This window comes from Coturnix japonica, chromosome 20 (assembly GCF_001577835.2).
Source record: "Coturnix japonica isolate 7356 chromosome 20, Coturnix japonica 2.1, whole genome shotgun sequence".
In the NCBI taxonomy this organism is placed as follows: Eukaryota; Metazoa; Chordata; class Aves; order Galliformes; family Phasianidae; genus Coturnix; species Coturnix japonica.
In genome coordinates, this window is record NC_029535.1 from 10,547,982 (window position 1) to 10,572,618 (window position 24,637).

At 46.3% G+C, this 24,637-nt stretch overlaps 2 protein-coding genes across 2 annotated transcripts in view; one reads left to right on the top strand and one right to left on the bottom strand.

Moving 5' to 3' along the window:
* LOC116654281 overlaps positions 1 to 24,637 on the bottom strand; it is a 246,302-nt gene that overhangs the window by 16,111 nt on the left and 205,554 nt on the right. The gene's annotated exons all lie outside the window — the stretch shown is intronic.
* BMP7 (bone morphogenetic protein 7) overlaps positions 1,516 to 24,637 on the top strand; it is a 41,267-nt gene continuing 18,145 nt past the window's right edge. Inside the window, exons 1-2 of the mRNA XM_015881794.1 lie at positions 1,516 to 2,035; positions 23,897 to 24,089. Coding sequence (XP_015737280.1) covers positions 1,516 to 2,035; positions 23,897 to 24,089 — 713 coding nt within the window. The remainder of the gene's footprint in view (positions 2,036 to 23,896; positions 24,090 to 24,637) is intronic.

Sequence of the window (24,637 nt, forward strand, 5' to 3'; positions counted from 1 at the left end):
TGAGCCCCCCCAAAGCGCCCCGGGCTTAGCACTGCTCCACACTATGGACCCTGGCTGCCCTGCACTGCCTCTGCCCCCACCACCATGCATTCCTAAACAACTGAGCTGGATTCAGTGCTGGTTCCACCACTATTTCAATAGCTCTGTGAGTCATGTCAATGCCATGCCTCAGTTTCCCTGTTATTAAAAGGTGCACACAGACGCACACAAACACACTAAACCATTCTGTGTCTTTCCCATGCAGCTCTTAACCAGTTACCTGCTGTCTGCAGGAGGAATTTAAACATAAAGAGCTAAAAGGAGGGCAGAACTTCCTGTTTCCAGAGCAGATGGAGGATCTGGTGCTAGCACTGCTAGTTATTTCTTGTCCAAAAACACCAGAGGAGCAATCTAACAAACTGCACTGACCTTCTTTCTCCCTGACTTTCTTCTTTCTCCTTTGCCTGAGGAATGAATCTTAATGGCAGCACCGACTTCGTGCATATGTCTGGTTCTCGAGGTTACCTGGGGCTGGGATCAGCATCGCAGATAAACCCTTCCATCCTGCTTTCCTCTTGCTTTCCAAGTGAGACCCGAGGAAGCAGCAGAGTTCATGGTGCTCTCAGCCTATCGTTACTGAGTAGCACTACCCAAACTGGCCGGGGCTGAGGCTGCATTGCTGTAGGTGTTACACACACGGAGTTAGAAACCGTGAAATCAGCGCTTAGAAAAGTAGGCGATTCATTCCCAGGGCGTTGCGCAAAGGTGTGCAGGGGGCAGCAGAACGGGCAGGGGACAGAGCAGGGGAACGCGGCGGCACGAGGTGCCCGAGCAGGACGGCAGCATCGCAGCACGGCCACGATACCGGGTTTGCGGCTCTGAGACGCCGAGTCCATCGCCCCGGTTGCATTAATGCGCACGAGTGCACAACTCTGCGCTTTAACTACTTGGGAGTCGCGGGATTTGCGCCGGCCGGGCACTGCTGCGCGCTGTTTGCGCGCACTGACGGCGTATCCGCACCTCCAAACTCTGCCTCCGCTCAGACCGCCCTCCTCCCCTCCTTCCCTCCCTCTCGGGGCGTCTTCTCCTTCATCACGTCCACGTTAATGCGACCGCCGGGACCGGCCGCCCTCGCCCCGAGCCAGCAGCACACGTCCTGCACAGCAACCTGATCGTCAGCCGTTCCCCCTCCCGGCGGCAGCGCGGCTTTGCTCTCCCCAGCGGTTTGCAGCGGGCAGGCGAGAGAGGAGCGCGTTGGGTTCCGCTCCTGCTCCTCCCACCAGAGCCACCCTCCCGCTGCCTCTCCGCGGAGCACGCAGCGCACACGGCTCCGCCGCTCCGTGCGGGATCGACCGCGGCGCTCGGGCTCCGCTCCCGGACGCAGCGCTCTCGCTCTCGCTCCGCTCTCGCTCCGCTCCGTCCTCCTCTCTCGCCGTCCCATGGGCCGGGGCCGCCGCGCAGCCCCCGCCGGGCCATGAACGGGCCGCGGCTCCTCCGCGGGGGCCGGCGGCCGGCACCGTGAGCGCGGGGCCGCGCATGCCGGAGGGGCGCGTCCCCCGGCGGGGCAGCCCCGCGCCCCCCGCGCCGCCCCCCAGCCGCCGCCGCCGCCGCCGCCGCCTCGCCGCGATGCCGGCGGGGCGAGGGCAGCCCGCCTCCTGGCTGCTGGTGCTGGGCGCCGCCGCCCCCGCCCTCTGGCTGCGCTGCGTCCTCGCCGACTTCACGCTGGACAACGAGGTGCACTCCAGCTTCATCCACCGGCGGCTGCGCGGCCCCGAGCGCCGCGAGATGCAGCGGGAGATCCTCTCCATCCTCGGCCTGCCGCACCGCCCGCGGCCGCACCTCCACGGCAAGCACAACTCGGCCCCCATGTTCATGCTGGACCTCTACAATGCCATGTCCGTGGAGGAGGGGGCGGCGGGGGCGGCGGCCGAGGAAGGCGAGGGCTTCTCCTACCCTTACAAGCCCATCTTCAGCACCCAGGGGCCGCCGCTGGCCAGCCTGCAGGACAGCAACTTCCTCACCGAGGCCGACATGGTCATGAGCTTCGTCAACTTGGGTGAGTGCCCGGGGCCGGGGCAGGGCTGGGCTGCGGGCAGGTGGCGGGATGGATGGTGAGGATGGATGGGAGCGGTCCTTGGAAGGTGACGGTGTGGTGGCCAGGCCAGAGTGCGTGCCCAGGGCTCCTGCTGCCATCCCAGCACACCTGCACGCTGACCCGCCGAGCACTTTACTTGCTTCTCCACCGAATAGTTCCGTGCCATCATTCCTAAAGTGGCCCTGCAGGTAGGAGCTGAGCTGCTGGGCTCAGCCGTGTCCATCGTCACCAAGGAGGACATGAAGCCTGCACGCTCATGGCGCTGCGGGACACGGGGCCACCAGGATGTGGGGCTCCCAGTGTGTTCCCAATGGCCTGGGGACATCCCACAATAAATCCTCACTCACTCCTGCAGCTTTTTCTGTTGTCCTCCATGAGTGCCACCAACTTGCCTCTCTTCCCAAGCACATGTGGATGGCTTTATGCAAATGATAAGAAGTTGGCATGCTTTGTATGCAGCTCGCTAGGCCTCTCTAATTGGATGCTACGGCCCAATCTGACTTCTATTTGCTTGCTGTAGATTGCACACCCGTTTGGACTGACTTGGCCGGATTTGAGTAAAATGCCATCAGGGCAAGTATTCTATTTTCAATATATAATTACAGACCGTGTTTCACTCTGTCCGCTTTTAGACCTCACCATACACAGCACTGAAACCACCACATGTGCAGACTGGGTGTCTGCAAAGACCCGGCACAACGCAAGTAGCATTTCCAAAACAAGATCCACTCATTGGTCCCAACCCGAGAGGAGAGAAGAGCAGAGCAGCGCATCGCCGGCATGTAACCTGCTGGGGATCGCAGACACTCCCATCATCCATAAAGCTTTTAATGCCTCCTGGGTCTCTGGGCTCAGGGGCAGCACAAACTTCTACCTCTCCAATCCCAGAGCTTGTAGTGTCGCTATCTGCAAAGCTCGATGGCAAACAATAGTAATTACTGGACACAACAGCCGTCCCAACACACGTCTTCCATTACATGGGATGCTGTGAGAGACCTCTGATTTGCACAAGCTGCACCTCCTCATTGAATGCCATAAGCTCTGCAGCAGGACTCTCTGAGTTACATTTGGCCTAGGGACTGTGCTCTTTAGGAGGGCTGATGCTTTCCATTTACAATTATTGTGTTTGCCTAATCACTGCTAGATACTTAAGCTGGTCAGCAATTATACGTTTAAAACCAAATATTTGAGCAGCCAAAAGGATGAATGGTGGTCAAATATTTGGCTTTAGAGATAAGAGCGATCTCGCAAACATTGTTCTGTGTGGATCCTGGGTCCTAAACAACGTACAGACACCCAGAGCACAGAAGACAAAGGACGTGGAAACAAGCATAGTGAAATTCACACTTCTGTGAGTTTCAGTGGAATGGAATGCACAGAATTTTAGTGGAGCAGAGCACATAAGAAGTGTGTAAGTACCAATGAGGGACGTGCAGCTCTGTGCTGGTACGCGGAGCTGCGGCTGCACTGCGCTCTGTCCTGCACTGCCTGCACTGCCGGCATCACGAGAGGCCTTCCCTGCATCCTGTGGAAGGGTTAAACAAAAGGAGTTAATCTGCTGGTCCCAAACTGGAATACAAATGGTTTGTGATTAGAGTGGAACCCATCCATAAACAGCAAAGTAAACAGGGATATGTCTAAGTAAGAACTTCCTATAGGGTGGGTTGTGCCTGTATGAACTGCGCACACTCAGTAATCTCTGTCCTGACGTGATATGATGGCGATGGTGGATGGACCCATTTTGACTTGTTGTGTTTTGTAGTTGGCTCAGAAATCTGAAAGCATTCCCTATGCAAAGTACTGTCAGCATGGTCAGCGAGAAGTAAGAGTACAGGCAAAACCCAAAGGCTTTAAACAAGGCAGGTGGGATCCCTACCAGCAAGGCACCTCTCCGAGGTTTATCTGCGCTGTTTTGTTCCCTTGTCAACAGTGCATGCCAGGACGAGTTTAAAAAGGACATAGATCCGTAATAGCTTTCTTCATCCCTGTGCACACCTTTCATCCCATTATAGTCATCGGTCTTTCATCTTTACAGGACAAAGACAGGCTTGTTTAGGGACGTTTGAATGAATTAGCCCAGCCACTCACGTATATAGGAAAATGTAACACCTGCTTTGATATGTACAGTGCGCCATAACATCCAGGGAAAATTAGAAGCTCTGTTGTAGAACTGATGCTTTTTGGGAGATATTCTGCCGTGATCCCTTTTACACCAGAGCTCAATTGCTGGATGCAGGCTGTAGTAAACTGTGTCCTACTTTTGTGAGAGCTCCTCTGCAAGCATTGCGTTTCACAGGTAGGCTTTTATTACTATGGCAGAGCCATTGCAATGAGGAAGTGTCACCGCATGATCAACCTTCATCTCAGTAGTGGAGGAAATAAAAGTGACTGAAGAAATAGTAATTCTGAATTTAAATAAACAAAGCGTGTTATTCCAGGCTTCCAAATGCTCATCTACAAATACGGGTAGCTTTGTGTTTGTTTGCTGTGTTCATATTCCCCATCTATCTATTCTAGTCATGCAGTTTTGGAGGAAGATGTGTCAGAAATAAAGATTTATACTGAAAGGCTGCCTGGGTTGCATAGTGAAAAAGAAAAAAAAAGACCCAAACCAAGCACAAATACACACTGATTTCTATGGAGATGCTGTGTGTATTTATCCCAAGGAATTTACACTGGGCATTGGCAGGGAGGAACCCAAGCACAGGTGCTCCATCTCAGGGTTATGTTGCAGGGAGCTCTGTACTAAGCATGTAAAATTCCTGTAAAATCTTGACAATTAATTAGATTTAGATTTATAACCAGTTAATTCACAGGCGACATTTTGTATTAACTTACACCTGTGCTAAGATGGATGAGGAATGGATTTGTGTCAAGAATGAATTGACGTGTAAATTAAAAGAGAGTTTAGCCACAGTGGCCTGACGAAGTCAGTCAGTTAATTGCTGTCTAATTTTACACAATTTATTACTGCAATTTCATTAGCTGGGATTCCATTTCAGACCCACGTCCAAACGAAGTTTACAAGCGGATCCATTTTAAGCACTGAAAAAAACACAAAACATTTTCTGCATCCGTTTAATTTCAAGTTTATAAACAGCAGCTGAAGAGTAAACATCCTCTGCCTTGCGTAGACCCTCGTCTAAAAATAATTGAGCTGTCCTCCTGCGGGTGATCCTGACTTGGTAAACAGACTGAACGTTTTCTTACCGCATCGGCACAAGTGCTGTGCAATTTGTTAATTTGTCTCGTGGTTGATTATAAAATGAACAACGTTGCTTAATCCTGGCGAAAAAATAGGGGGGGGGGGGAGTGGAATTAGTCATTCTTGGAAGGAGCACATCAAAGTGGCTTTTGTTAATGTAAGTGAAAGAGCTGAAGAGCCCCCAAGTTTCCTTTTATTTCATACCATCTGGCTATCCTTTTTGTTGACAAGTGTTTGGCATGGGGAACCATCTCCCTGCCCTTTAATAACAGGCTTTAACACTGTAGGGTATTAGAAAAAGATTCTATAACAGTTAAAAAATTTCCTTCGGGGAATACTTTATAAAGTGAGCACGGGCTGCAGGCATTTGCAGCTGTAACCTGGCTTGTGTTAAAATTTGGAAGGGCTGCCTTGCATTCCAGCTCACTACAGGCCTTCGTTGGTGTACAGCCAAAGGTTAATATAGATGTCACACAGTTTTTCTTTGGAGAGCCTCAGATATAAGAGTACGCATACAGCTGTGTTTTTAGTAACCCTTTCATAATCACTTCTTTTAAACCTCATTTTCCTGCTTATATAAATCAAAGATTTTCAAGGATATTTGACCTGGATTTGAACTTATTTGATCTTCACATATTTCCCACTTGAAACAAAGCAGATTAAATGTTAGCCCCGAATGCCTGCTCGCCATCACATGGCTGTGGCCACGCACAAGGCCGAGCTCTCAGCTTCCTCTCCCCTCCACCTGGTGCCGATGTATCTCTCCTGCCCAAGCAGGTACACCCTGCAGGCAGCGTGGGTGCATGCAGCACTGGATGCCATGGGAGCAGCACGGCAGGAGGTTTGCAGCTGGCATCACCACAGCAGTGCACCGCCTGTGCAGCACGCAGGGGGCAGGTCTCCTCTGTGCACCCAGCCAGCTCCAGGGAGTAATTCATCCCTTTTCAACTTGCCTGCTGCAAGGAGTAAGGGGATAAAGCTGCGGCAATAGTCCCCCTTTGCTCGTGTTTCTGTGTGCAGGGGAAGCCCCCAGCCCTGACTGTGGTCTGAAAGGCAAAGCGCTGCAGCTTGGAAGTGCTCTGAAGCACATGGCCAGGTCTTGTGTGCCTGGAAGAGCAGCTGGGCATGGGCAAAGCATGGCAAAGCATCCTTAGAGCACCACATCCCCGCTGCCCTCCTGCATGGCAGCTGGAAGGGCCCCTGTACAGCAGCAGGGTTTTCTGCTGTAAATGAGCTTGAAACACTTTTTAGGGTTGGAGCGAGGGATGCGCGATGGAACGTTGTACAACAGGTTGGAAACATTAATTAAAAAAGAGATTATAACTATTAAAGCCCAGTCAGGGCTGTTGACAGGCTCCTTTTAAACAGGACACTGCTATGTTTTAGTTTAATACATTCTGGCAGTGTCACCGGGGTTAAGGCTAATACTGGGATGTGTGGATCCTGTCATGTTATTGTCAGGAGGAATGCAGGGATTAGGTTTAAAAGTGGCGGTGGGTGAGTGGTGCAGCTGTGTACACTTATTATAAAAGATTTAAGTCCCACTGGTAAAATCAATATATTAAATTGCGAGTGCCTCTGTTTTTAATTAGTTTAAATCAAATATGCTGTTAGTGCCATTATGGCTTCAATCCCTGGACCAAGTGAGGAAACGCTAATATTTATATAGAAACTGTTAATTTGTGGTTAAAATGATAACACATTTAGTTTTACACATCTAAATCGTCCTAACTTGATGAATACCAGCGAGACGTTGCAATGATGGATGAAGTCATCTGAGCAAGAGCACAAGTAAATTCTGATAGCAGGCAGATAAAGGGACTACCAGTTGATGAACAGCACTGAGAGGTCGGGATGTTTTATGTCCTCTCCCATGGTACAGCCATCCTTTCTAATATCCACTTGAGTTGATTACAGACATAGATACATAAAATAAGCTATTAGATACATACCTGTTTCCCTTCTAAAGGGAAGGAATTTCTAGAAATGAAGGAGCTTTTAAAATTAGTTTGGGGCTGAAGATTCCCATTCTACAAATGTTTGAAGTGGATAGGGCTACTCGCTAGACCTGATCATGTGGATAAAGCTTTGCACATGCATGTGTTTGGGAAATGGAAACCCAAGAGAAAATTCTTGGCTAGGGCTTCATTGGGTGTAAATGGTCCTAATTCCACTGGAGCTGGCCCTGCGGTCCCATTTATACAACTGTATGTCCAAAGTAATCCCAATAAACTCCTGCTTGATTTACACTAGCACAACTGAGAACAGAATCGGGCCAAAGAAATGCCCCTGTGCTGAAATAATGAGCATGCAGTAGTTTCTGCTACAGCTTCAAACAGTTCTCTCTCCTAATCTTGACATTGTTTTTGAGGGAGGTTTCCTTTACCGCCAATAATCAAAACAGGAACAAGCTCCTATTAGTCGGTGCTTATCATTATTAGCTGAATCTGTGTTGTTGAACTACAGCTGAATTCCCATCCATTGCAACAAACAGATCTGAACAAATAATGTTTGACAAAAATGTGAAACCGATATTTCTTAATGTAAGACATATTTCACATGGAGAAACTTCAGCGATGAAAGATTCCTGGTATCAAAATATCTGAATCGCAGTACAAATAAACAGTGCCTTGTAAAGACTGCGGGGCTGAATTCCGTGCTGGAGGAATTCCATTGAAGGCAGTGGAGTTGTGCCAGGAGATAAGCTGCCATCCAGGTCTTTTTTGGCGTTTGTGTAAAACCAGAAGGGCTTAAGATTTGGTTGGTAAACACTTTTGCTAAGAGGAAGGCGCAGGTAGCAACAAGAACCAATTCCAACTGCAGCGCTGCACGTTTGTGTCGACTTCATGATGAAGTCGGTGAAAATCCTTTAGTGATCCAGACTGAGTGGATTGAATTAATGGCAACTTTGAGACTATGAGTTTTAGTGTAATTGCTTTATTGTTTTGGAACCGAGATGCTTCCAATCCAGTTCCTGTGCAAACATGTTTAACGTGTGTTAATGTGTTTCAAAACCAGACCCTCTCCGCAAAATTCTGCTTCTCATTAATTGACATCAGTAGCATGGTACAGTATTTCAAAGCACTGGCCAAATATAAACTGTGTTTCTAATTTCCTTACTTTCCTGTGTTTGGAATGCCAATGTTAATTTGTTCCCATGCAAGAGTGCGAGCTGCCAACCACAGCTTTATATAAATGGCTTTACAGCGTGGGGCTGCCAGCACTAAATGATACTTAGCAATTTTCATGACATTTTGCATTTAATTCTTCTATGTACGTGTGAGAGAAAGAGAGATATATGGGATGCTGAACAACTGCACAAACACTGATGGTGGAGGCGAATGTGTGAAGTCATTTATCCTTCCCCTAGCTATTACTTCATACTTCTTCCCATTGCAGCTTTTTTTAACAGTCCATCAGATATTACATAGCATTTTCCCCATGCCAGGACAAGAAACAATTTAGCAGTGAGTTTTGTTGCAGACTGCAGACGGGTCTTTGTCCCCCCCCCCTCCCCATATTAGTGACTAACAGATGAGCAGAGGGGCTTTTGTTTATGTTGTTATTCCATCATTACGGACTCAGTAGTAGGACTGTGCTCTTGCTCAGCATGAAAAAACACAGAAAGAAAAAAGCTGCCTTTTTAGCAGTAGAGGAGGATCCACTGATTAAAACTGCCACAGATAGTTTTTGCTTAAAAGAAGAGGTGTAGCCAAAGAAAATCATCCGCTCTCTTCAGGACATTCAAGCATCACCATCGTTTCATTGGCACTTTGTACATGAAACAAACGTGAAGTTCCATTTAAAGAAATTAATTTTAAGCTGACGATGACGAAAGCAAGGTCTGTTTACGTGTTTCTCCTTTTACTCCTGGAAGAGATTCAAAATACAGACTGTTCACGTTTCAGCGGATCCCTGTTAATGAGTGCTACGGTTTATCTCTCAGTTCCCCATTTTATTGGAACAGGTGCAGTGTCTGCCATCTGTGCCAGCACCGCGCTGTACCAACAAACAAAGTGTTGTTTTGGTTCACTGGATTTAAAAGTCTCCAGAGAGTAAAGAAATGAAAGAGAAAGAATTTAGAAAGTGCCCAGTGAAGGAAAGGCACTTCAAGTAATGCGCTTTGTCACTCAAACCTTCCCGTAAATTACCTTCAACTATTTCTAAACTGTCTGAAAAATTGTATCCGTGGAGTATTAAGTTTCTGCTGCGTCTCGGAGGTCGCCTGCTATTCTTCCCCTTCTTTATCTCACTGCCATCGCTTCCAAGCACGGCTCTTCTCTGGGCACGTTGAATTAACTTTTACAGAAGTTAAAAATGCTGCTTTTTCTTCAAGCAGTGTAAATGTGCCAAACGGGACTGTTTCTGATTCTGCCTCGTTTAAAAGACACTGCAAATAGTCGAAGCTTAAAGAAGATTACGCTGTAATTAGACAGACAAACTCATAATTATTTAAGGGCTAAAACAACAACAGCAGCCCTTTCAGGCTCATTTTGACAGTGTTTATCCAGTGTATCTGGAAAGGCTTACAATTAAAGTGCCTGAAGGGTGGGGATGAGGTTTTTCAGCATGCAGTCAGTACTATCAGGCCCACCTGGCCTGGGAAACTATGCGGGCTTTGTAGTAGAGAAAATCCTTTAACTTAGATCTTCGTGGCAAGCTCTTAAAAGCAACCTTCCTTTTAAAAAGAGAAAAGGAAAAAAAAAAAAAAGAGGAGAGGAGAGGAGAGGGGGGAGAGAGGGCACTGCTTCCTCCTAAATAATAATTAGAACAAGCACGTGCCCTGTGAGGCTGTTTATGTGAGGGAATAACACCGTGTTGCTCAGGCTGACAATCTCACAGAGCACCATGTTTTAGAGTTTTGCCTGCTCTGCCCAATCCATTTTCCAGTGAGCAAGAAGTTCCCTCTGCCGGGCTGCAGCCTCTCAGTGCTGCTGCTTCCATCCCACCTGCACCCGCAGTGCTGGTCCTCTGCTGCTGGCACGGGGCTGCTGAGTGGTGACCTCAGTGCAGCTGAGGCTGTGGGGGGCTGGCACTGTGCCTTCACCCAGGTTTGGGGGCTGTAAATCACCTCGAGCTTTGACTCTATTACAGCTGCTGGGCCAAAGCTGCCTCGGCCACCTCGCTTGGTTGGCACCGGCGCAGCCGCTTCCATCCTCCCTTTTTACCAATTGTTCTCTCCACAGTAGAGTGGCAGTAAAACTTTTGAAAAAAAGACTGAGAGAACGCTGGGAGAGCTACTAAAAATGCTCATAAAATAATACAGCATCAGGAGTTGGGAGTCATAATTCAGATGGAGAGACAAGTCTGACCGAGAAGGGCTGGGAGCAGGGCTGGTAGTGCCTTCCTGCTTATGTACCTGAAATGGCCATGGACTGCAATGCGTCCTTCAGCACCCCAAAGGAAAACCAGTCCAGGTTTATCATGCAAATGGAAGGCAAAAGAATGGCTATAAGTAAGATGTTCTGAATCCTTACACCAGCCCAGTACCTTCAATACCATGAATGATGAGCGCTCAGTGCCTAGCAATCCCTACCAGTACCTCCCCTACCAGCACACTTAGTGCTGGCAGTCTGCTCCTCCCCTGGCTGTTAGGGTTAAAACTCATTGCTTCTTTCCCCCAAAATATTCGGAACATTTTAATCTGGCTATTTTTATTTGTTCATTACTGTGCAGTAATTATAATCCCACTGGGACTTTTTAGATGTTAATAAAGAGTGCTGCACATCATTCCTGCTGAAGCTTGTGTGGCACTATAAACATCATGCTGAGTTTAAGTTCCCCATTCTGACCAGATCCTGAAAAAATCCAGTGATGGTGAAGAGAAAAGAGAGCTTTTTTTGTTGTTGTTTAACAAAAAGAAATAGAGGGAAAAAAAAGAAAAAGGAAGTAACTTCAGCCTCACAATCTGCTAGCTACATAAAGCAGTAAATGTTCAGCTGAGACAGGGGAAAAGCAGAACTGCTGGAGATTGGTTGTTTCCTTTTGGAGGAAACAATAAATGTGCCCACTTGTATTTTAACAGCATTACTACCAGGCCCCCTAATTACACAAATATACTTGTAAGAAACTGCAGAAGAGAAGGGCTAAAGAAACAAAATACCTCAGCCCAGCTCCTGCTCTTCGACTCAGAAAGGAGCTTTTGGTAACCAAAAGTCTTTAAAGGTTGGCCCAAGTCAGAAGATGAAGATACTTCAGCACTCTGTGACGAATCGTTTGTCTTTGAGACAGGTGAAAAGAAGTGAATCAGACACGTGGTGTAAAGCTTCTCTCATTGGTGTGAACACTGCTTTGACCCAAGCAATGCTCAGTGTTGCAATTAAATTACAAGAATATCAGAACTCCATATCCCCAGAAATCTCAGACCGTTACGCTGCATTAAAACCTAACGCAGGGAATACAGAAGTACCTGAGGGAATGCAGAAACGTGCTGAAGCAAACCCCGAACGTTTCTTTAGAAAACAGCAGCTGTCATTCTGCTCATTAGTCCACAACTGTAAGATGAAAGCTGTTTCACTGAGAATATTACAGTGGGGGAAGCAATTAAACCAGCGTGTCTAATATTCAGAAAGCTCCTTCCCATGTTGGCAGTCCAGAAAGAAGACGGCGGCTGGTAGGTTGGAGGCTGAGCTGGAGCAGATGAGCTGTGTTGCTGCTTCTTGGGAGACACTCATAAATGCCATAATCTCATCTCAGTGCTATTTTTAATAATGGTACACACAGGCCGTGAACTGTGCTCCCTCCATTCATACCAAAGCGATGTGAAGACATGAGTGTGTATTACGACAGCTGATCTTTTACCCCAGAACTGCAATTGCAAAATTGCTTTTGAAGACAAGAAAGAAAGAAAGAAGGAAAGAAAGCCAACGGAAAACAAACAGAAAATGCTGTTGTTAGGGGCTGACTCAGGAGCTGGGTGGCCCAGCCCTACAGAGAGGCTCAGTGTCAGGAATCCAGCACTATGATATGGGAGCTGCTGTGCGGCATGCAGGGCGAGGTGCTGCTGATGGCACCAGTGCTGTTATCTTGTGCAGACATTGCTCTTGTATAATACAGATGGTGGGTGGGAATTAAACTGAAAATAAATCTCTTCGATGAGTTTATGCCTGCAGCATTGGCCACCAACATCTGAAGTGTAAAGGGGACACATGCACACACACGCACGCACTCTGTACATGTCTCTCTCTCTATATATATATGTCTTCTGAGGACATTTCTGAAATAATAGTTGGAACTTGCCATCACTTGAGGACACCAACATTTTACATCTACCAGCAGAACTATGTAGGAATGCAATCAACTAATCAACTCACTGATCTTTAACATTCATGATTCTTGGAGCCTTACATTAAATTAGCAAAAGAATAAACAGTCATCTGAATAAGAATGAAATGTGCTGCAATGCAAACCTCCCTAGAAAGCAGAAAGTTCATATGCGGAACTGTGAGCCCCATCACAGGCAAAGCCATGCAGAGCAATGGCAGGGCAGGATCAGTGCTGTGCTGGGCAATGTCCCTGTCCCCACTGCCTGTGTTTCAAAAGCAAGTGCTGCAGTGCCCCACCTGCCCCAAGATAACTCGACAGCACACAGGAAACATGATGATCTCAAAGGAAAATGTGCAGTGGATCACAAAGCCCCACTTCCACAAGGCAGGGCATTCTGGAGTATCTTTCCTGTCATTATTTTCCAAAGTGTTTCCTCCCACATCTCCAGAATATGTACTTCTATCCAATAATCCTGGCTTACTAAGCTGTATTAATATCCCTGGACCATCCATATAAACACAAAGCACCTGAAAAATGTGCAATGGATGTAACAGTATGGATGTGAGGGAAGAGCTGTGTTGCTGCAGGGCTTTCCCCACTGGGGCTCACAGAACTCCCCCCTCAGTAGTTGTTGCCCCTGCACAGGCAGCAGCTCCATCTCCCTGCACTCTCCTGGCCGAGAAATGTACAGATGTTTGTGATTGCATAGGCAAGCTCAGAAGGTCCGGCCTATTGCGGGCTTATGGCACGGCAGGGATTGTATACATTCCCAGTCAGAATTTTGCTGATTACAACGGAAAGCTGAGATTCTTATCTGACAGCTGAGTGTCTGATATCTGCTGGTTATTTTGTAATATCTCACAAACTACTTTCTCAACAAAGCCAGAATCTGGGATTTAAGCTAAGAAATCCAGCAAGTCGTATGTTTTAAACATGGAAAACTGGTTCTTGGATTATTTCCCTTTATCAGAGGGAACCACAAGAAAGGCTCCATTCCCACTGCCTTCCTCCCCAGGAGTATGTGCAGGTGGAGACCTAAACTTTGGAATATTTGGGGGGATGCTGCTGTTGTTTTGGCATTACGTTACTAAAGAAGGATGAATTAGATCTATGTTATTTATTTGGGTGGTTGCTCAGTAGATGAAAGGAAGCCTAATGCAAATGAAATGAATAAGCACTGAGGGGCCAATTTGCAGTCACTTCTCCCTTATCACAGCCAGTGCAGAATTGGGCACATTCCTTTGACAAAAACGAGGCATTTGAAGATTCCATCAACTGAACTTTTTCTTTCAAGTGTTGCCAGTAGATGCACTATATATACATGTGCTTTCAAAAGACTTTTATTTTGAACTCAAGATGTGAATCTACGGTATTAAGGAAAGCAGAACAATCCTTTATTTAGCTGCACCTGCACCTTAATGCCTAATGAGTTTAGTCTGATGGAATCCAGACCTCAGGAAGGATTATAAATTCTCATTTGATTTCATTTACTTCTAAAATACCTTAAACCAGCTGTACCAGTCTAGAATCCAGACCTTCTTTCTGTATCAGTTTTGCAAATGTTGTTGAATCTTTTGCTGTATTAAGGAACTTTATGTTATACAATAATACCCCAGTAGTAATAAAGAACAGAAGGTGAGTGGAAAGATAATTAGCAGCATGGAGGCAGGAAAAGCACTTGCACGTGAGTGAAGTTTTTATAAAGTTCTTTGTGCCTTGGAAGCAAAATTTGAGCAAAACTTGAAACTAAGTTAGTAGGCAACATCCTCTGGGTGTGAAGGCAGAGGAGTCTGTCCTGGCACACAGTGGGTATCAGCAGCACGTTCTGCCATTGCTGCCTGCTTTGTATAAACACATCTGAGATGCCTGGGCTCTGACCTTCCCAAGATTACTGACTCAAGCTGCTTATGATGAATAGTATCTAATTTATCAAATACATTTGAAACCTTGTTAGTTTGCTCAAGTGTTGTTACTGGAATGCAAGAGCATAACTTGATGCTGTTGCATCTCTACAAGACCAAATCACAGCATCAAAGACTTGTTATATCCCTTTTTCTTTCTTTGCATCTCCTAACACATGCCTGCTTGCAGATCGAGGTGCCTGTGCTGCAGACTCCCAGCTTCCTGCAAAGGGGCTCAATCCTTCCCTTGGATGAAGGCAGGGGCAGAAACTACAAGAAGAGTGGGGCGGCTCACAACATGGCCAGGCAAATCTAACCCTAACCTGACGCTACCTTAAAGCTGGCTTGAAATGTTGCAGGGAAACTTTCTACCTTCCCACCTAAGATGAAATTTGGTCCAAGCTGAAAAACAGCTTCACAGCTGGAATCCTTCAAGAATTACCTTTTTGTTTCCAAATTTGCATTTCAACCCAAACATCCCATTTTCGGTACCCTGGCAGTGGCAGTCTCTCTCACGCTGCCTCTTATCTCCCCTGGCTGAGTGCCCACGATTTCTGAACAGATCTGCTCAGCCACTTCTCTCCCTCTTTGGCCTGGGGGATTTGTTTCCATTTGCTCAATGCTGCGTACAAACAGACAGAGCCAACTGCTGGTTTTTGCATCAGTGATTTTTGAGAGGCCTCCAGATTACAGGAAACACCTTGAGCCCCATTTGTCTGCTGGCTGGACAGGGGGATTATTATTTTTCTCAACGAACTGTACTGTCACTAACTTCTCCCTGTTTGTGCTCTGCAGCCCCCCCACCCCCATCACCCTGCTCCCTTCTCTAGAGCAGTGCTGCCTTTGCCCATGCTATAACTGCTACCTCAGCCTTCCCCAGGTCTGTGCTTCCCCCCCTTGTCCCCAGGACATCCCTATCTCCTTGACCTTCTGATGCACCGGTGAGATGTGTGACTTGCAGTTCACACCTAATGCTGGTGTGGCTTCCTGGTGAGGCTGGCCTTGCCAGATACATTGCACTGATTTCACAGCACATGAAAGCAATCTTACCATCACCCGAATTACAAAGACAAAGAAAGAAGTGTAGCATTAGTGGTCATTATGCTGAAAGAGGGAAAAGAAAAATGTATTCCTGCATCTCTGTATTCCTCCCACACTGCTTTCAGAGGTCTCAGGACTTCAGAGATGCATTTGACAGTAGTATGTCTCTACTATTAGGTTGCATGGCTCCATGCTACACATTATGGTGCAGACAAGGACAAAACAGGAGTAAGACTGTGTTTGGTAGGCAGCAAACCTGGCAGCTGCTCACTCTGGGCAGTACATGATCCTTGCAGGGAGCTGCAGGAGCTCCCAGATCAGAGCTGCTGTCCCTTGCTGTCCCACAGAGACAGCAGGCCTGGGCTGTTGGTGGGGCAGGCTGGCACAGTTAAATACCAGCCTTGGTTAACCACGCTCCCAGTAACTGTGAGAATTTGGGATGTTTTGAGACAGCCACAATGCTGGGCAGCTGGGAGTGCATGGAAGGAGCCAGGTTTTGCAGCATCACTGCAGTTCCCAGCTTGCCTCCCTGGAAAAATGCCATTCCCAAGGTGCTGGGAAAGGGCTTATTGCTGGATGCAAAGCTCTGGTGCAGCACTGACCTGCATCCCCTTTCCCAGCAAAGAGTGGAATGAAACAAGGAGGTTTGAGATTCCTGGAAGGTGAAGGAAGGAGGGGTCTGTCTACGGGAACAATTTAATTCCTTTCCCCCCATCTTTGCATCATCCCTTTTCTCTGTTCCCTACACACCCGCAGTCCTCTAGAACTTCTGTACAGCAGCTGCTGACTGATAGCAGCACTGTTCTACTGTGTTTTGTCTGCTAAGGCTCTGAATAAGGTATTCTGAAGAAACGTCCCTCTTATGCTTCCCTGCTTATTTTACTTTGCTTTCCCCAGATACACACACAGACAGAGCAAACTCAGCATCAGGATTCGCACCACAGTCGGTCTGTTTACTATTAGGAGAGTTTTGTGTTCACAGTGCAGTCCCCTGTGTAAATTTTTCACAGTACTTTTCATCTAGTCTGGCTGTGATTTCAGCAGAGAAACCACAGCATAAATGGGTTCTGATCAGGCTATGATCAAAAAAGAAAATGAATTACCTGTGCATAACATGCCCATATATCTCATGGATGCTCTTTAAGCAGAAATAGCTTAACCATCAAGCACTGCCTTAAAGTGCCTATACCAAAATCCCAGCAGTGGAGCATCTCCAGATGCAGAAGTGACACACATGCTTCGCAGTCCATTCCCTCCCAGTTGTTGTCTTTCCCTTTTGCCATCTACTGTCCTAGGGAATCTTAAGTGAAAAGCCTCCTGGGCAATGCAGCAGCAGCAGCATCCTCTTATCCCAGGGCTCCTGGGAAGCCAGCAGCTTGGCATCAGTCTCCCAAGCCTCGCCAAGCAGGTATGATGCTAAACCTACCATCAGAGCATCTGAAAGAGCCCAGGCTTACTCTTAGAGAAATACTCATCTCTGCTCTGAGCAGCCCTTGCTGAAGTTCAACTGAGTCAGGAAGAACTTGCTGCTGCTTCGGAGATAATTAAACCCATCTTCCCTCAACCCGCTGTTTGTACACGCACAATGATACCATTGTTCAGAGTCATGCAACACATATGCTGCCATTAAAGTGTTTAATCTTGTAGTACAGTATTCCATTATTTTTTGGACATCTGTACATGATAGAAAGGGTACGTATTAAGGGATTTGTTGACAAAGAAATGGCTAATGCTGATACATGTGTGGACTGAAAGGATCTTTCCAAGTTGTGTTCAGCAGTAGGGAGTGCTGCTTCCCAGGCCCAAAGCCTGGCACAGATGTGATATGCACTGCTGCTATTACCACTTCTGAATTTATAACAAGGAGTCAGTGTTCAGAAGAATTTTGGAAGCTCCCTGCTGGGTTTGTGGCTAGGTGGTCTTGCTGGCAACACCACCTTCATGCTGAAAGCTGGAAAAATGAAGTGATGGTAAAAGGAAGAATATTAACTCCAGAGGGCTTTTTCCCTCACTCTCAGAGCAAAAATGCTGACCCCGGATTGCTCTGCAGCCATGAGCCCGAAAGAATTTAGAATCCCCCTGTTCCTAACCTCTGGGGCTGGGGATCAGGATTTATGGAGCCTGGTTTTCATCTCACTTGAAATTAATGCATTAGCTCTGATTGACACCAGTGGATGGGACAGGACTTTGCTCTGCCGCACACTGAAGTTACTGTACGACAGATTATCGCCTTCAACTTCCTTCACCCAGGTGTAAAATGGGTACAGGGGTGTGAGTTATCAAAATGGTTCCCTTTGTGAGCATTGCTCTGGCACAAAGCAGGTGGAGATGAGGCTGTCAGGACAGGGCTTTGCAGCCCAGACCCCTGAGCACTGTGAGTCCATGAGCATAAATGTGAGCTTACTATACAGTAAGTGTATCTCACAGACATAATCAAGGGTACAATTATTTTCCCTTTCATTTCTCCAGAAACCCACAGTAGCTCTTTGATAAGTTGGATGCTGCAGCTGACCAGTGTATAAAAACCCTCCAAAACTTTTTACCACTCTTAAAAATAACAGTGCCATCAGTTATGTGCAACCCAGGATATTTGGTCCATTCAGTCTATAGGACTCACAGTTGATATTCTTCAGCTGCTTCTTCTTCAGGTATTTCTTTAATTACTACATTAGCTGTCTAATGTTAATAAGCAAATCTTTTAACCGAGAGAATGAGGCAAAGGAAAACCAATCACAGAATGTCACATTCCCAAATTCTTGCCATTAGAAATTCACTTGACTGCCCCTGTAGCTCTTGTCATCAAACACAACGAGAGGGAAGCGTGGGCTTTTGCTATCTGTGGCTGTGGACGTTTGTGGGTCCCCAGGGCAGCTGGTTTCTAGGAACCTCTGCACAGGTGATGCAAGGCTGTTTCTCAAGGTTTGGGTTACAACCTCTGAAGTTACGGAGGGATTTTTTCTAGGGAAATTCAAATAGCATTTTGCACAGTAAATCAAAGCATGATTTGCTCTTCTGTGAAAACACCAAGGCTAAAACCCTCAGCCCGCAGCACAAGCCGGCCAGCTGTGGTCACCTCGAGGGAAGCGCTGGCTTTCTGCAGCTCTGCAGCTGTCAGAGGAGAAGGAGTTAAAGACTTTCCTGTCCGCTGAGCTCACCTCCACAACTCCAGCAGTCCCCGGGGCTGGGCAGCCACAGGGACACTCTGAAAACCTGTTAGACCTTGCTGCTGAAGTGTGGCAGATTGGTTTTGGCATCCAGATCTGCAGCAGGTTTCCCAGGCGAGGGCAGATGGCTCTCCCGCGTGGCTGAGGCTGAGGCGAGGGGGTGTTGTCTCATGGAATCTATTTTCCTCTGACTTATCTTTCAGTCTCAGGAATTCAGGACCTTTAATCTATTTGAGATTAAAGTCCTTTACAAATCCCTTCTGGCCTTTTTGGGGAGTAAAGAAGTTACAGACACCCTACTGCACATTCCTTTTGGTGCTTTTTTTTTTTTTTTTCCCCATTGTAAATTAGAAACAAGTAGCATCCCAGCTCCTGTGATCACTACAATAAAGGAGATGACTATTCTTGAAGTGCCTTGTAAAAAAAATTCACACATTTTCAGAAGAAAGTGTTAACGGGAAATATTACATTTTTACTTCTTTAGATATTCCAAATGTATTCCAAGGACATCCTCCATATGTGCTGGGGGAAGGAGTCATACAGTTACCAAAGCTTTCACAGTTTGGCAGCCTGAGAACAAAATCTATTTGTCTGGTGTTTACTTCACTTATGACAATGAGGTGTTTTTTACACCTTCAGAAAACGAGGATGTAAAAAAACCCAATTTCATTAAGTAAGGCCTATTGTGAAACTCACGGAAACTGGTGAAAATATTTCTACTGACTCCCCTATGGAGCTGGATTAGTTCTTATAACTCTTCTGTAACAATTATTTTTAATACAGTAATCCCTGAAAAATTACTGCCATCATCCACTGGTTCTTTACTTGATAGGCAGAGTTAATAACTGACATTGTTCCACTGTGCTTTTACCATGTCTGTGGTATGTGTGGACAGAAATAACAGCTATCACCACCTGTCTCAGCCACTTCATTTCTGTTGCTGGTTACAAAACCAGTGCTCCAGTCGGTGTTTACAAAATGAGCTCGAATCAGCTTTTCCCTTAGCAGCAGTGATTCACAAAGAAGCTGAGAAAGCTGGAGCTGCCATTTCCAGTCTTAACATACTTTGCAGTGAAAATGACCAAATGTGGGATGAGCTCAAGTTGCCCAGCTCTCTGCTGATGTATCGTTTCCTTTAGAAGTTTGGGTACCCTAGGGTGTTACATCAGGATCACAACATTTTCTGTCCAACATTACTCTTTCACGTAGCTTTTTTGACTGTATTACCACAAGTTCTAGATGTCAACCATTACAATTTTTCATCTCCATACCTTAACGTTTTAGGTTTTGCACTGAAGAAAATACATGTCAAAACAAGTGCAATTTTATCTTCATCTTCTCAGTATTTTTTTATCTGATACTTGGCTACATTACACCTGAGAACATGTATCCATCATGTTTTAAACATCCTCACTGTTGCACAACTATGCCACCCTGCCTCCTCTTGCATCACTACAATGCCAGAGCAGAGTTGGTTAGGAGAAACAAAAGACTAACAAGACATCAGAGCCCTGTCTGTATCAGTAGATGGCTGCAATCTGCACAGCACTCAGATCGTGGACAGATAGTCAAGGCCAGACTTTCAGAGATGTTGAGCTTACTCGCATACTTGCAAGAGAGGTGTGGCAGATGTACCGATAACCAGTAACCTCAGGTATGTGCTTATTCTGTTCACATCACCTTAATTGTCCTTACACGTTTTGGTGTCTTATTTTCTCACAAATTTGTCATCTTTCTCCACACCACAGCTCTCAAGCTCCAACATCTTGGCCTTTTCCAAAGAACTGTGTCAAAGGGAGTGCACAATGATCCCCATCAACTGTAGCTACAATTAACTGCCACACTCGCCATGCCACTCTTGACCCAAGAGGTGTTTTGCACTGGCTGATTTTGAGCTTTGTATTAAATTAGGTCATAAATTTGCCCATAGTGGTTGTGCCTCCAGAATAGGAACCCACTTCCAGAAGTGAGGAGAGGTAGCATTTAGATGTGCATCAAATATGACTCACTTTGGATTATAACATTAGGGGATGAGATCCACTGTTTTCCCACAGCTAAGGCACACTGTTCCACAGCAGAGTTATTTTTCAAGGCTGTTCTTCCTTTTCATATTTTATGATCTTTGACTGCACATCCAGAGCCTTGGCTTCCTCCCCAGGCAGCTGCCCTGCCAAGGCATTTGAGTTGTGGCAGTTTCTGAGCTGGAGTTTCCAATGTTTGAAATCAGGAACTGGGCTAAAACCATTCACCAAAAGCCTTTGGGTGGTAGTGATTAGTAATAGCCTGGGACAAACATGAGTTCAAGTTCTTTGGGCAGAAAGGCCATTAACTATAACCAGCAAGCAATCACATTGTGCGATGACTTCTAAAGGAACAGTTAACACATAACGGCTGACCAACATGAACTCCATCAGGAATGACCAAAAGTTTCTCATTACAGTAGGTTATGTCAGTAAGGATCACAGGTTTTATAGACCTGACAGAGAAACTACAGCCATATTTAAAGAGACGTAGCAATTCCCTCGATTGTTTCACTTTTGAAATACCATTCCCCTCTATAAATGCCCCTCAACCCTATTCAGACTCCTCAGGTAATTAAGTGGCTGCAGAGTTGTCAAAGGTCTGACTGACACCCATCAAACCCAGGAAACTCTTAAGCACTCCCCAGTTACCTCATGCTGTGGTGCTTAAGGTATTACTGGGGACTACAAAAAGTGCACCATCATATATACTGTACCACATGTTCACAAATACCAAAGCACAACAGAATGAATTAAGGATAGGATTTCAGTCCTCGTAATGAAGAGTCTTGCTTTTATGAGTTCAAGTCAGACCCTTAACATTATTTTAACATAGATTTTGCTGTTTAATTATGTAATAAGATTTACTGCAGTCATCTAACAGATGTTGATTCAGGGTCAGTGTTTCTCATAAATTAGTTCTGAAAGGATTTGTTACTTCTGGGTCAGCAGATAGGTCCGGAGTGCAGAGAAAAAGAGGAAAAACAATAAACACTGAGTTGAAGGGTTTCTTGGGATTCTTTCTTCAGTTACATATCCACATATTTTCATGATCTTAATGACTATGGCCACAGGAATGTTTGCTTTAACACTAAAGATGGCTCAGCCCAAAACCCTATAACCAAACATCTGCAAAGCATGGGAAAGTTCAAACTTTGGGGCTTTTTATTTTATGACCCTGGCCATTAATTTCTCATGCTACCATGACACATTTTTTTCTAGGGCTGTGCAGTGGGAATCACTGTGAACTCCAGCAGCACCCAAAGAAGGTCTATCTTTATGCATCTGTTGTCAGACTGTGATGCGTAGCTAAAGATTAGTGCTGCCTGTTGTGTTTGCCATCACACACGTACACTTAATATTCAGCCTTCCCATGTCTTTGGAAGCAAATCTTGCTATACACGCTACAGTTTGACCTGCCTGTAATCCACCCTGCTGGTGATGTTATCCATAATGTAATTAATAACACACAACATTATAGTCATTCTTCTATAGTTGTGGTTAGAAGAGATACTCCATATTAAAATATTTTTCTACTCCTCTGTAGTTTAGGTGCAAACAAATTCCTCTGAGACTGAAATCATACTCGTATCTTTTTCTGCTGCAAATATTTAGGAGGAAAAGGACTGAGGCATATTTAATAGCGTTGCTTGCGCTTACAGGGCAGTTTTAGCCTGCCAAGTGTTTTACAAATGCCGGTGACTATTCACAGTACTCACCCTTCAGGGTATGAGAAAGCAAGTGATCTTCCTGAGGCTGCACTACATGTTAGAGCTGTAGGCAAAACAATAACTTTGTTCATTCATTCATTGCAAGCAAAGGCTGCCCAAACTATAAAACCTTCTGCTGAACTTAATCGCCTCTGTCTTGGAAAGTTTAGGGGTTTCATACCTAAAACACTCCTCTAAGATGAATTCCAGCTATTAGCAAGAGCACTGAAGTATTTCCCTGAGCAGTAATCATACAGTGGCAAACGACGAGCCCTGGACTCCTCGCAGCGATGATGTGCAAGAGGAGGAAGCGCCCGCGGCCAACTGCTGTGTGTCGGCCAGCAGAGCAGTGCTGATCCTGCTCAAGTCCCGTGGGCCCCCCAAGCTGTCCCCACTGCTGGGGGGGCCCTCGCCTGCACTTCTGTACTCATATATATCTGTACCACACAGCGCTGTACATTTAAATAGCAATTTCCAGACGCAGGCTGAAACTCCTCTTTTTCAGGAGTAATTCCATTTAAGTCAGTGGATTTACACAATGGATTTACTGCTGCCAGAAGAGAATCAGGCCTGTAGAAAGACACGCATTCTTTGCCAAGAAAATCTCAGAGCGAACTACTTGAATTGTGCAGTCGAGCTGCAGGGAGGTCAAGTGGACAGACAACAGGACCAGGACACATGGGAAGTCCCTGGTTCAAGCCTCAGCTCTTAGAACGATGCATGGCGTGACCTCTAGCGAGTCCATCCGTCCCCTCATACCTCTGTTTCCCCATTCCCCTTTGTCTGACTTGTCTATTTAATTTGGAGTTTGTCTGACGAATGATGCTGCACTTTATGTGTTTGGATGGGCACTGACACCTCTCCTCCCCTTGCTGGGGGACAGCCCTGGAATTCTGTTTCCCCACCACTGACCCTCTGCCCCAACAGCCACAAGCAGTGGCATGGCCCCATCACGGCGGAGGGTCAATCTGTCGCTCAGGAGCCTTAAAATGAAACCTTCATCCCTTGGAGTGGCACTGAGTGTCTATAATGAATTCAGCTGGCACCAAATGTGGGTCACCGGCATGAAAAGGCTCACAGACTGGAATCTGCACACTCGTGTACGTGGGTGTATGTGTATGTTTTCCTCAGGAGGCAGCCAGGCTGAGGACCAGCCCGCTCAGAAAGCCCCATCTGTGCCTTCCGCCTCTTCCCACAACAGCTTGGTTGTTATCAGTGGCAAATGTCCAGAGTCACTTGTTAAGCACAGGGCTGCCAAAATCATTAAAACACAACAGTCACCTGTACCAGGCAGTTGTAAAACTGTTTCAAAGACTCTCCATCAAACATCCTGATACTTACAGTAGCCTAGATAAAGTCTTATATTTCCTACGTGCTTTAACAAACCAAAGGACAGCATGAGATGCTGCAATCTGATATTCTTGCCCTTTTCTGTTGTGGCAACTCACAAGCGTGTTTGATGGTGAGGGGAAAGGGAACAAAGCAGGTGGCTAATGGGCTGTTTTTCTGTTTCAGTGGAGCATGACAGAGAGTTTCACCATCAGCGCTGCCACTACCGAGAGTTCAGGTTTGATCTCTCCAGAATCCCAGAGGGGGAAGCAGTGACGGCTGCCGAGTTCAGGATATACAAGGATTACATCCGCGAACGCTTCGATAATGAAACATTCCAGATTAGTGTCTACCAGGTCCTCCAGGAGCACCCAGGAAGGTGAGTGAACCACAGGGAAATCCTGATAAAGCACAAGCCCAGGAGGTTCCTTCTAAGGGTTACAGCCAATTCTGTTAGATAAATTGGTGTCATCAGCAAAAGGGGTTTAGGCACAAGGGCTGTATGGTGAAATCTCAGTGCTAAGGTCAGCATGTTGCTGCTGTGTACTCAGCCCCAAGGGCACAGGGTGAAGGTGCCCTGGGGCAGGAGGAGACCATGGGTGCAAAGTATTCCAAGCTTTCTGGAAGACCTGCCCTATTCCTCTTGCTGCTTATGGATCTCGAAGTGGTAAAACCACATCTGAATGCCTCCTTTCTAATTGTAGCTTAATTGCTAACCTTTATCACCAGAGGCGTTTGAGATCCCTAATTAACCAAGACAGATGACACCATGCTCTTTATATTGACTGATTGTTCTGTGTGTGCAAAACTACAAGGTGAGCTATTAAATCCATTCCAAGCAACTATTAATGTATGCCAAGCTCCCTGACAAGTCCTCCAGGGAACTTGAATAAGAACATATGTTTAATTTTCTCATCTGTTTTTAGT